The sequence below is a fragment of the Hippichthys cyanospilos genome, chromosome 3, assembly GCF_059441005.1.
Source record: "Hippichthys cyanospilos isolate Australia breed blue-spotted pipefish chromosome 3, RoL_Hcya_1.0, whole genome shotgun sequence".
NCBI lineage: Eukaryota > Metazoa > Chordata > Actinopteri > Syngnathiformes > Syngnathidae > Hippichthys > Hippichthys cyanospilos.
Window position 1 is genome coordinate 11,654,224 of NC_142371.1, and position 13,099 is coordinate 11,667,322.

Genomic DNA, 13,099 nt, shown 5'->3' on the forward strand with positions numbered 1-13,099 from the left:
TATTCCCAGTGATTATTCAGTAATTTTGCCTCTCGGAAACAACATCCAGGCCCACAAGTAACCCTATGTTTTGATTATCTTCTCCAAACCCTGTATGATATTGTTTCTCTCTACAAATAGTGGCCATGCAGTTAAGGATGTGTTTGTTAATCCATTGTACATGAGATGCAAATATATGTTTGGGGACCATAGTAATTAGCCAAATTAATGTTTTTATTTCGTCAAGTAGGAAACAAAGCAGGGGGTGTGACAATGTATATCAGAGATTTAAATATCAACATGGACTGGGGAGGAGGGTATTTGCTGACCCCACTCAGGCTGGTTTTCTCTTTATTTCTTCTTCCTGAATCCCCAAATCATTATGTTAATTGAAGAAAACAGGATAACATAAATGAACATAAATATGTGTTTGTCTGTTTAAGAGGTGTCAAACGTACGGCCTGGGGCCAGGATTTGGCCCTCGATGCAGTTTAATCCACCCTCAAGGGTATTTTGTCAAGAATTACAAATATGTATAGGACCGAACCCATTAGTTTGCTGTCCATAATACTGCAATGCCCTTGTGTTTACTAAAGACTTCGCTAATTCATGGTTCTGCCTGTCTGATCGCTTTTTTATGAAAGAAAATAAATAGAACGGTTAACAGGCATGTCATCCCGAGCTGTTGTTAGCCACACTGCTCCTGATAACAACTACATCTCTCAGTCCTCCTCTGCAGTCCCTGTGACAGGAAAACAAAATACATTACAGTGCACAAAATGTATTACTTTTCAAGCAATGCGTAGATGAGCACTGCAACATTCAAGCATAAGCAACCAGTGGCCAATAGCTTGCTAATTGCTTCAGTGACAGAATGTTGAGCACTTCACTAGCGTTCACATTAACATGGCCATCTAGCTTTGTCGTGCTACTATACTACATACTTTGATCTTCCCAAAGAAATTCACAATGGACAGTTTCACACATGACATTACGACTTTTTTTCGTAACCTTCCAACGTCATCTGTCATCAATATACGTGGGTGCCACCCAGTGTCCAAATTGAGGGACTACAGCACCTGCACTCCCAGCAAAGAAGTTTTACGATCACAATATTTATTTGGGGCATTTTCCTTCCGCACTTGTGCACAAACCATCCGTCTTACGAACAATATGACATGCCGGCCATTGTGTTCAGACATTTATTTAGGCTTTGCCACGTCAATTAATTTGGAAGATGACGCTAATCACGGCATCGTCGAACGCTATTGCTCTTACAATGTCACAGTCAGTGTCTCAGTCACGGTGTCAGTCACGGAGTCAGTCACGGAGATGCTATTGGCCAGCGTCACGTCAATCACAGAAATGCCGATATGCTATTGGCCGAACGCCTTTATCTAGCTTGATGGCACAGCTGGTCGGGAAGGAAGGAAGGAGAGAAAATGAGTGAAAAATGGAAGGAAGGAATGAATGTTGTGAAGAAAATGTTGCAAACATTATCTGTTAGACATGGCTTCTAAAATTGCAAGTGGCGGTAAAGGAAGAAGTAAGAGGATGATGACAGGAGATAATGAAAAATACGAAGGAGGCACACGCATAGTTAACCTTGCTCTGAGTATGGACGGAACCGCTCGGCAATCTTCTAAGGGCAAGACTTTCCTTGCCGGGGGACGGACCTCGCTCGACAACAAAATGGAGAGGCTTCTTCTATTATAGAAGAATTATTATTATAGAATTATTATACTATTATAGAATTCTATAGAATTCTTCTATTCTTTTCTATTCTTTTCTATTCTTTTCTATTCTATTCTATTCTATTCTTCTATTTATATATATATATATATATATATATATATATATATATATATATATATATATATATATATATATATATATATATATATATATATATATATATAACATGAACACACAAATGAAAAAAATGCGTAGTGATGTCATGACACAACGTTTAGGACGGAAGCCGACAGGAAGAATATCGATTTCGGTTTTATTTAAATATTTATTTAATGACCATTTGTATGATTTAAATAGTTGTAAATAAGAATGGCAAATCCAAATAAAATTGATTTTTTTGGCACACCCCTAAAGATAAATTAAGCTAACACTAATTTCACTGTACAATTGCTATTAATAATAGTCAGTGATGGGCAAAGTAAAGTTTTTTCACTCACCACAAAACCAACAGAATACTGTGTGCTGTGTTTATGTAAATATGGGTGCTACCATTGAAAGATTGACTTCCATTCTTCATTCTTACACATGCACGAAGGTGTGTTATAATTGTGAAAACACTGCCATCTAATGGTCACAGTTATCACTGCAGTGCTCAATTGCCTCATATTAGGTAAAGTGTGTCATCTCCTCTCCATGAAAAGACGTATTTGACCAGAATTTTGATTTATTTTTTATATGATTTATTTATTATTGTTATTACAATTCTAGTCTATGGCATTGAATTGATTAAATAAAGGAAAAGTGCTATATTAGGATACAGGAGACAAATAAGGAAGTTATTTGACTATCTATTTTTTTGTTATTTTGTTTATTTTTTAATTTCATATAGTTTTTTTTAATAATATATGAAATAAAAAAAAAAATAGAATTGATCCCATTGAATTGGAACCAGGCTGGCACATATAGCAAAATATCTACATATTATTGAGACTAACAGCTTTTGATGTATTTGTATGATTTTACCTGTCCGGCCTATTTGAGGATAGATTTTGCTCAATGCCTCTAGCTCAGGGATGTCAAACTCATTTTTGTCGCGGGCCATTTTGTAGCGAGAACTTCCTTCATTGGGCCGATATGATGAGGAAACCAAGTCGATTTTAAACTGTCTCACAGTATTATTACTGTACACAACAAATTGATGGCTTAGTTGTTTTGAAATCAGAAGTAAAGCATTTTAGTTTGTTCATTTATTGTTTACATTACTGTAACAGAACAAACCAAAAAATCTCAACATTATTTTTCATTATATACGACAAGCTAAAGTTTTGGAACTGAGTTTAGCAAGGGTCATGGAAACTTACATGATTTGCTTTTGCGGGCCACATAAAATGACGTGGCGGGCCGGATTTGGCCCCCGGGCCTTGAATTCGACACCTGTGCTCTAGTTAAAATGAGTTGGACACCCCTGGTTTATATTGCACTTACAGTACTAATACATGGCTGAGACTGGCTAGAGCTCACCTGAGAGAGGTCAATCAAGAATAAAAATAATCAGTTTCTCTGTGATGAAAATTATTGACGAACAATTTTTAGATCTTGGTTTATTGTGATAAAAAAAAAAAAAATACTGATGACGGCACAGCATGACAAATTGCTGGAATCACCATTCACAGCAGAGACCACACCATGTGGGCGGATTCTGACAGCAGCCACAGCAAACGCGGCAGCGTCTCTCATTGCTAATGTGTTCAGGCTTAGCATCAGAGGGATTCTGCGTGCAAAAAAAACTGGAATCAGCATAATTCAAAATCACTCATTCCATTACAGTCTCGCCATTATCTGTATTTCAATCCACTTTGGTTCTTCTGTTTTCATCTTATTTTTGTTGTTGTTCAAAAATTCAACAACTTTTCTAACCTGTTCCTATTTATGAAATTCAAATGTGTTAAGATTCTCTGACAAAACAGATGAGACATTGCTAAAGTTCTGCACCTAGTCTAGTAATAGGCCAAGCACAACCCTCCTGTATTAATATAAAAATGTGGTTCCAGGGTAGTATGTGCAAGGAAATACTGGCATTTATAGTTAAGCATTTCTTGATCACTGGCTACCTACCTCGGTTTCTGCGATGTACAGTACTTTGCATTTCCACCTGACTGGTGTTTTGAACAAATAGTCTTTAGCCATTGTATGCATATTAGCACACCCCTTGAAATGCAAAGTTTGAGTCACTCACATTCATTCCCCATGTTTATTTCTTAACGCCTGATCGACTAAAACCATTTAATTTTTATCAGTCCCAATTCATTGTAGTATTTTTATTCTGACTGCTGTTATCCACTACCTTGTCACCATGCATGGTGCTCAAGGGGAAACAACTTGTGGATTCATATGACCCACCATTAAATTTAAAAAAAGAAAGAAAGAACAAAAGAAAGAGAGTGATATTAAATTAAAGATGAAATGGCTACTCTATAAAGATTTTTCTTCATTTGAAACGAAACATTTTAAGTTGAAAGTATAAAACAAAAAAGCCACTGCAACCACTGAATGGTTTTGGATGGATAAATTAAATTTGAAATGATTGCATAGCACAGCATAAAATGCCTAAACATCCACTATTAAAAGTTGGAATACTGTATTAAAGGGGCCATAACATATTTAAGATCTCTCCACAATGTAATGTGTAAATATAAATTATGTTTGGCAATTTAATTTCTCATTGAATATGAGTTTTATGGTGCCGATCTTTCTAACCAGGAAGTAAAACGGCATGTTTCCTCTTACCGCGTAGCTACTGCGCCATCTTGCAGCGAAAGCGTCGGGCCACGTAACATGCATCCATCCCTCATCCTGACCGCTCGTCCTCACGAGGGTCGTGGCTGATTAAGACTACTCTCAACAGCATGAATAACGGGGTCAAAAACAGCTGTTTTACTGACATTAAAATGCAAAGGTGCATCAATATGTACTTCTCTCACTAACACACATTCTTCTATAAAACCAGTCCCCGTGGGAACCCAGTATTCGTAACAATAGTTCCTCACGTGAGTGAATTACCGGTATTTACTACTGACACTAATTGTCCGGCTGTGTGTCCCAAACACACATTTTTTTTGGCCACCTTGCTGTTTACTAGGCGGCGACCAGAACAAAACTAAAAGAAGTGGATAAGGTCGGCGTGAATTTTCACCTGCACAGACGGTGCAAGGAGCTGTGGGTTAGTTAAGTTCACTCCTGTCACCTTAAGCAAACTTCAAGCCATTTTCATCCGCACAGGTAGGGCTGGGGTGACATCACAGGATAAGCAAGAAAGATGCTTCGAAATGCATCAGTGAAGGACAATAATACGGTGGGAGTGTTTAGGGTGAGAAATCAATATTGGAACATGGTTAAAGGCTCCCCAAAGTTGACTTGTCATGTTACAGCCCCTTTAATACAGTGCTCATAATGAACACCACAAGCCTTGAGCACCAATTTAATTTATGGCTGATCCTGCTTGATTTATCAAAATAATATATTATACCTTCCACGGGTCTGCTGTGTTCTCAGCAGCTGCTTCGTCTCTTGTTTCTGCCATGTACTGGTCATCCTATAATTTAAATTTCCAGTAAAAACAATGTCTTCAAAAAGTAATTGGATTGACCAAATGTGTTCATGTCTTGTTCTTACCTTGTTCTCAACAGAGAATGTGCGACCCTCCTGAATAAAAAGGAAGGAAAGCATGATGATCACTGCAACAGACATACTGAAAGTCTTCATGGTTTTCCAGAGATTTATGAGGTGTTTGTCAATTGGATTCAGTTTCTTTCGCTCTCAAGCTATTCTGTCAAGCGTACCAAAGGCAGCTATATATACTATACACAGTTATCACAGTAACGCTTTCATCATACCTGGCAACATTTACCTGATTCCAGAATGGACTTTGCATCCTTTCTCAACTGGTGACTGGAACAACAGAGAGGGGATTTTTCAGGTTGGTTTGCTGTTCGTTTCACAAATGTAAATACAATTTATTGCATAAATGCTCAGGGAGACACCATCGTCTTTTCATCTTCAAGTTTCATATTTCATTCCTTACAGGTGATTTACATTTCATCCCAAATAAAAAGGCATAAAATTGGGAATTTGTATGTCCCAGACTGATTTGTCATGACGTGCCATCTATAGTAGGTAAATGCAGTGGTGGGCCGTCATCCCTGGCAAAGTCTCGCGCCCCTCTGTTTGAGAAAGACTGCATTAGACTACACAATCACTCAAAAGACATTTCAAAACTCACCTTACCTTTTTGACTTTTTTTTCTCCATGATGGGTGTGGCCCGCTCATGAACAAAACATGAACATCGTCATGACAGAACTGCTTGAATGCACGAATGAAAAACATTCAATTAAAGGTAGAAATAGACACCCCAGAACTGAAATTACATTTGCATTATTTGCTGACGTTGTGCCTGTCATGTGGTGAGGGACAGCGCGTTTGTACAGTATGCATTGTACAGCAATGATGTTGGCACCTCTGTTTGGCTGTCTGGATTCTGTTCGATGTCGTGCTAAATGGTGATATTATTGGTGTTTCCCAATTTCAGTTGTCGCTTTGTCAATTTATGTAACTCATGTATGAAATGACATTCGAGACAAGGGACTCCACGTCATTTGATGGCAACTTCAAAGAGAAGCACTAACTAGTTTGACGAAATAAAAAAAAGTCCATAGTGGCACTGTGCATCATCTACTAATCTCTTTTCATACACTTGAGGAGGTTATTTTTTAATTGCCCTTAAAATGGACATTATTGAAGAAAATCAACGTTTTTCTCACTAACTCAAAGTTAATGTCCCAGACATATAATATTTTTTTTTCTCAAAACACATCACGTATATTTATGTATGTGATTCACTCTTTCATAAAAGACCTACCAAATGAAGATACATCATCTCACATTAATGCCAACACCCTGTTTCAAAGGCCGATTTCAAAATAAACATCCCAAATAATGAATGGCTATGACAGGTCTCAAAAAGCGCCTCAAGAGAGTTGTAAAAACCTTTTTTGTTTGGATACTTGACATGCTATTTATTTATTTATTTATTTATTTTTAATTTCCATTACCTGTTTGATCTTGCACGTCTGGGACAATGGACATGGACCGGCACGTTATTGATTCTTGAGCTATTTTACTTCTGGGAGCAGTGATAGGTTCATTTAAATTGTATGATGTTGTATTTTATATCACTTCCAAACTTTCGCAAAAAAATCAGGCTAAGAAGATTTTGATGTCGACATGTTAAACTCCATGTGAAGAAAATCCTAATGATATCCTCCATGTGTTTATATTTTATTGAATCATGAAGACAAAAAAATGGATGGGTCTTTCCAAGCAAATATTTTTGGTTCTCTTTTGTGTGTGTTTTTCCCTTATAAATGGGTACATGAGCCAAATCAATCAGGATTGCACAACAATCAGTCTCTAAAGGACATTTTTAGTGACCCACCTGACAACGTGATTTCAAGATTAGCGTAGAGGAGTATACACACTGACACTGACCTGACTCAGGCTTTAAATATTTTGCATTATCTCTCTGCTGGTATTTTGCATACTCTCACATCCCCAAGACATTCATTTTAGGTTGATCGAAAATGTTAACCTGCCCAAATGTAAATGTGAGTGTACATTTGTTTTGTAAACAGTATACAGTACTATATAAAGTAGCAGAATAACAGTATACTAGGCAAAATCACACCGATAAATAACGGAGTTACAAATAAAATTGATAATGAATTACGAAGTGGACTACTTATAAATCATATAAGTGATCACCAGGCCAATTTTTCAGTCATTCAAAAAATGTTTTGACAGAAAAGTAAAACAAAAAAGTATCCATTAAAAATAAGGCATAGAACATATCGTGCCGTTACCGCCTTACAGACGGAACTGGGAAAACAAAATTGGTTGGAGATATACACAAATGTACACCCCAATCTTGCTTACCAAGATTTTTTGTCAATTTCAACCACAATATGGGAAACACTGTCCAATAAGAACAGTAAAGTGACAACATCCTATCTTAAATAAACCATGGATGGCATAGGGTATTAAGAATGCATGTAAAAAGAAAAAAAAATACTGTTCTAAAATGTGAGAACAAAAGATGCTGAACTTAATTTTAAGAAATATAAAAGTAAATTAGTTAATATTCTAAGAACAAGCAAAACACAATATTAGCAGGTACTATAGGAACAAACCAGAAGTAATACACAAGAAACATGGAAAATACTAAATCATATTTTAAACAATCACGCTAAAAAAAACTATCCTGAATATTATACAAAAGACAAGAATATTATTATTGAAAAAATAAATGACATAACAAATTTAATGAATATTTGATCAATGTTGGTAACACTCCAGCAAATGAAATCCCAGAGCCAAGTGAAAAGATATGAAGCTGATAAATTCATTACGACTAGCTCTTCGACGAAATATTTTAAATGCTATAGATGATACTAAAATTATAAATACGGTGAAAGCACTAACCAATAAAAAACAACTGTTTCAACATGGATATGAAATTATTAAAAAGTATTATATATAACATCATGAAACATTTTACATTTATGTGTGTCATGTTATGTAGGGTTTTGGTTGTGGGTTTATTTTGGGGGATTCTGTTCTTTTCTGCTTGTGTGGTTTCTGTTTCTGTTCCTCTCGCGTCAGCCTTCGTTAGTTTGATTTTGCCCACCCGTCTGTGTTTACCTCTCCCGTGTGTCTACCAATCAGCTTCCCCTGCCGATTCTTCCCTTCCAGCTGTTGCGTTTTTGTAGTGTCCACGTATTTAAACTCCCCAAAAAATGCTATACAAATTGTTAACCATTTAAATTCTACAGAGCCAACAAACCAATTAATTATCAATTTTATTCTTTTTATATTCTATGAACTAGTCGAATTTAAAACGGCACAAATCATGTACAAAGTTTACAATAATCAGTCTTGCCATGATGTACAAAAAGCGATTCAAAATTAGGGAGAGTTGTTACGCCCTAAGAGGCCAAGGTGTATTTACAAAGATAAAGACAAGAACCAACATTAAGTAAATTTGTGTTTCAGTAAAAGGTGTTCAAAAATGGAATAATTATAAAAACAAATTGAACAAGTGTGAATCTTTTACTATGTTTAAAAAGATGTTAAATATGCAATGTTACAAAGATACAGACAAATGTAAACCTTAATAACTGTACAACAACTTCATGCTCAAACTCATTCTATCACTAACAGAAATTTCTTATAGTTTCTGCATTTTAATATTGGGTCAGATGATTGTTCCAATTTATTATTGTATTATATCATTTTGTCTCGTAGTAAAAACCAAAGGGGCGGGACTAGATAAGTTGTGAATGTCTTTTTATTCCTTTGAACTTATAACTGAATGTAAAGGGACAGTGTGTAAGATATAACCATAGGAATAAATTGATGACCAACATAAATGAGCAACAATATGTTTTAAATATAATCATAGGTCTAGTTATTCAATTATATTACATAGGGGGTGGCATGTTTTTTTAAAACAGACAATGGTAACTGCAGCACCTGCAGCACCTCCTGCTGTCCGTACTGAAAAGCGGTCTCAGTCTTACATACTGCTCCTTTAAGGTCATTAATATATATTGATTATTTTTCTTCAGGTTGTGTTTATTTTTGATGAAAATTGTGTTCAATGTTTATACTTTCAATAAAGCCATATATATATATATATATATATATATATATATATATATATATATATATATATATATATATATATATATATATATATGTGTGTGTGTGTGTATATGTGTGTGTGTGTGTGTGTGTGTGTGTGTGCGTGCATGCGCGCGTGTGTGTATAAAGTCATTAATGATGCCGGCTCCAGGTCATCCACAACCTCTGTTGAGGCAAAATGCACAAAAAAATGAAAGGCTAAAGAGGGGGCTACATCATGTTATGCTGTCCATGTTATGGAGCATACCCCCCCAAAAACAAATGCCAGTAAAGAATGAGAATAATACATTTCTCAGTGAAGAACAATTTTTGTGTCTGGTTTTATTGTGAAAATACATAAAGATGTCCAAATTGCTGGGATCAATGACAGCAATAACCACACCAAGTAGCCGGACGACCACAACAGCCACAGCACAAGTGGCAAGGTCTTTCATTTCTGATGCGTTCGCGCCTGGCATCTTCGTCAATCTGTGCAAAATAAAGGAAATTAGTATGGTGGTTCAAAATCACTCATTCTATTTCTGTCTTTCAATTACCTGTTTCTTGACCTACCTTTGATTCTTTTGATTGCATCTCAAATGATTTCAAGACTTCAAAATCTCCCCTCTCCTGCGCCTATTTGTGAAATGCAGATTTGTTAAGAATTTTCTCACAAATATTAGTTCTAGTAGTGTTTTCTGACTTCTGTCATCTACTTTGTCATTATGCATGGTGCTCAGAGAGAAACAATAATTTTGTGTATTTATGGATCTTCGCATTATTGAAAAAATGTGATGAAGAAAAATGATGAAAAGAAAAAAGAAAAAAAAGAAAAAATGAAAAATGAAGAAAACATTAAAAGGTATGAAGATATAACACTTATAAAAGTAATGAATTCAAAACAAAGCAATATTTTATGTTAAGTTTAAGTTTTAAGAGCAAATTCAATTAAAAAAGCTACAATAACTAATGAATAGTTTTAAATGAATAAACTAAAAATGCAACTTTAACGTAATTCAGCATAAAAATGTCATTAGAAAAACAGTTCAGTGAACAACTATCTAACTAAATCTACCTATACAGTGAAAAATTAAACAAGTATGCTTGATGAATAGCACAAGCCTGAAGCAGTGTTAGAATGTATCACTGCCTGCTTAATCAAATTATCTACTGTACCTTCCTCTGGTCCGCTCTGATCTCTGGAATTACTTCCTCTCTTGCTTTCAACATATACTGGTCAGGATCCTGTAAATATCGTACAAATATCTATATCTAAGAAATATCTAAGAAAAAAAAAAATTGGATCAAATAAGAAATATATTTATTTCATTTGCTTACCCTACTGTCTACAGAGAAGGTGTAACCCCCATGAATAAAAAGAAAAGAAAGCATGATGATCGTTGTAACAGACATGCTGAAGGTCGTCATCGTGTTCCAGAGTGTTGTCTTGTTTGTCAATTGTGTCGTTTCTTTACCAATGTTGAGCTAAACCTATCAAATGGACCAAATGCTGCTATATATGTAGTTATCAAGGTCATTCTTATATCATACCTGGCAGTATGTACTTGCTTCTAGATTGGACTTTGCATCATTTCCAAACTGGTGACACCAACAATAGAAGGATTTTTTTCTTATTTGTTTATCCTTTTTTTTTTTTTTTAACTGAAAAATTCCCTCTAGGTTCCAGTAACCAGTTGAGAGTCCATTAAGCAATCAGTTAAATGTTGCCAGGCCTGATGAAAGTGTTACTGTGAAAACTTGAAAACTTGATGTGTTTGAAAGTTGCATTTCTGTTTTTATAGCACAAATGTTGACTGGCTACCGACTGACTGGTTTGATTGAGTGTCATGTGATCATAAGGTTTTGTGTGTGAGTCTGTGTTGTTTTTTTTATATATTACATCAGAGTCACTAAGTTGCAGTTTTTCCTAATTAATGACCTTTGCAATACTTTCTCACTATTTATACAAAATGTATTCATTGGTCAATCTGATGACTTGTTGTTGTGTTATTATTTTAGCAAATGGTAATTGATTTGTAAGGAGCTACTGTGCTATTTTCCACAAAAATCATATCAAAAAATGTAAAACTACAAATCAAGTTGAAGTACTCAATTCCTTTCAAAAGCCACTCTCCTTATTTGCAAAACAGAGTAATAAACTTACAAATAAAATAATAATAATAATAACAATAATAACAATAACAATAACAATAATAATAATAATAATAATAATAATAATAATAATAATAATAATACAATAAAATGTGATCAAAATGATTTTCATGTTTCTGCCTTTGGGATGTGTGAAAGTTGTCTGCAGACGACTTCATTGATGCCTAATATTCATATGCTATCAATTCTTCAATTTAGCGAAACGACATGTTCTGTTCTGTTCTGTTTGGTTTAACCCTGTGGTTCTTAACCTTTTTGGAACCCTACCAGTTTCATTTGCTCATCCACCCAATCCTTACATTTATATTCTCGACGGTGCTGTCGCAAAACTCGCAGAGGCCGAGACTGTGCTGACAATTATTATTGTGGTGACAATGCTGCGCTAGCTCAGTAGGACCGGTAGGAAATCTCAGAGCAGGACGCTTTCAATGACTGTGTCCAATAACTGCACACTAGACTGAGGAGTGGACCTCTGCGGCTGAGGCAAAAAAAATAAAAAATACCTCTGCGGCGGATGTGCCACTGAACCCCTAGGGATCGATCAAAACCAGGTTAAGAACCACTGGTTTAACCTGAGTGATCAACTCAGGGATTTCTATGGTGCCATCTCCAAGTTAATGGCACCCAGGCACACTGATTAAATCAATCAAATTATAAGAGAAAAATACCCATAATTGTGTTTAAAATGGATTACCCCTGCTAAACGGGGTTTCTTATCTTGGTAGAAGATAAAACCAACAAGTATATAGGCCTAGCCCTTTGTAAAAAAAAAAAAATGTTAACTGACGCCATAAGCATTATCTTTATTAGCGTAGCTAACTAACGTTAGCCACGTTGCCAACATATCTAAGATGGCTAGCGAATAACCAAAGTTATAACGGTGGCGGCGTAAACTTACCTTATCGTGCTTTCTGAGATTCGACAGAGATTTTGAAGGCAACCATCCCATTACGTTTTGGTTTCCCCAATGAACGTGAAAAATCCTTCAAATAAGGCCATGAGTAAGAGTGAATGGCTGTGGATTTAAGCCTCATGAGTCTTTGCTTATTCAGATTATTTGTTCGTGTCTTATTCGACGCTAGTTTCTAGCAAAGGCTATTTACCTGCTGCTATCTTCTCAGGTCTCCAGGTTATGTAGCTCTGACAGTTGTGGGACATCCCTGCGTGTTTTTTTTTTTCTTGTAAATTCAGTGGCAGCCAGGCTGATTGGTCAAATATGAACGTGGTGTACGAGTGTCTATGGCAAGCCTTTTGAGCATTTATTCGATATCATGGATATCAGCCATTATGGCAAGCCTTTTGAGCATTTATTCGATATCATGGATATCAGCCATTTGCATTTTTCACTAGCTCGGTCTTTGCCAGCACTAGTTGGACATTCAGCCACACTAGATGTGCACTTTGTCACACAAGTTGCACAAAAACTCTACCTTGTCACTCATTTTCAGTCACATGTTAACAAGTCAACTGTGGCTTATTCTAACATGTTAACTAGTGACCTATGATTTGCAGCACAAG

The 13,099-nt window shown here is 35.8% G+C and overlaps 2 protein-coding genes across 5 annotated transcripts; both read right to left on the reverse strand.

Moving 5' to 3' along the window:
• Positions 1-3,260: 3,260 nt before the first annotated feature.
• Positions 3,261-5,522, reverse strand: LOC148425765 (hepcidin-like). The gene is made up of 3 exons (XM_088409444.1): positions 5,347-5,522; positions 5,201-5,266; positions 3,261-3,445 (listed from the first exon to the last, which is right to left on the reverse strand). Exons 1-3 carry the CDS (start codon positions 5,434-5,436, stop codon positions 3,335-3,337), a joined length of 267 nt encoding a protein of 88 aa, XP_088265570.1. The 5' UTR covers positions 5,437-5,522; the 3' UTR covers positions 3,261-3,334.
• A 4,196-nt stretch (positions 5,523-9,718) lies between these two features.
• LOC148425766 (uncharacterized) lies at positions 9,719-12,802 on the reverse strand. Of its 4 annotated transcripts, none has more exons than XM_088411330.1 (5): positions 12,685-12,802; positions 12,480-12,564; positions 10,586-10,654; positions 9,983-10,045; positions 9,719-9,898 (listed from the first exon to the last, which is right to left on the reverse strand). In XM_088411330.1, the coding sequence occupies exons 2-5, from the start codon at positions 12,528-12,530 to the stop codon at positions 9,791-9,793; spliced, it is 291 nt and encodes a 96-aa protein (XP_088267456.1). In that variant the 5' UTR covers positions 12,531-12,564; positions 12,685-12,802; the 3' UTR covers positions 9,719-9,790. The 4 variants fall into 4 exon arrangements, with proteins under 4 accessions (XP_088267456.1, XP_088267458.1, XP_088267455.1 ...); XM_088411332.1 differs by having other exon boundaries at positions 12,480-12,596; positions 12,685-12,755; XM_088411329.1 differs by having other exon boundaries at positions 12,480-12,723.
• Between the last annotated feature and the right edge of the window lie 297 nt (positions 12,803-13,099).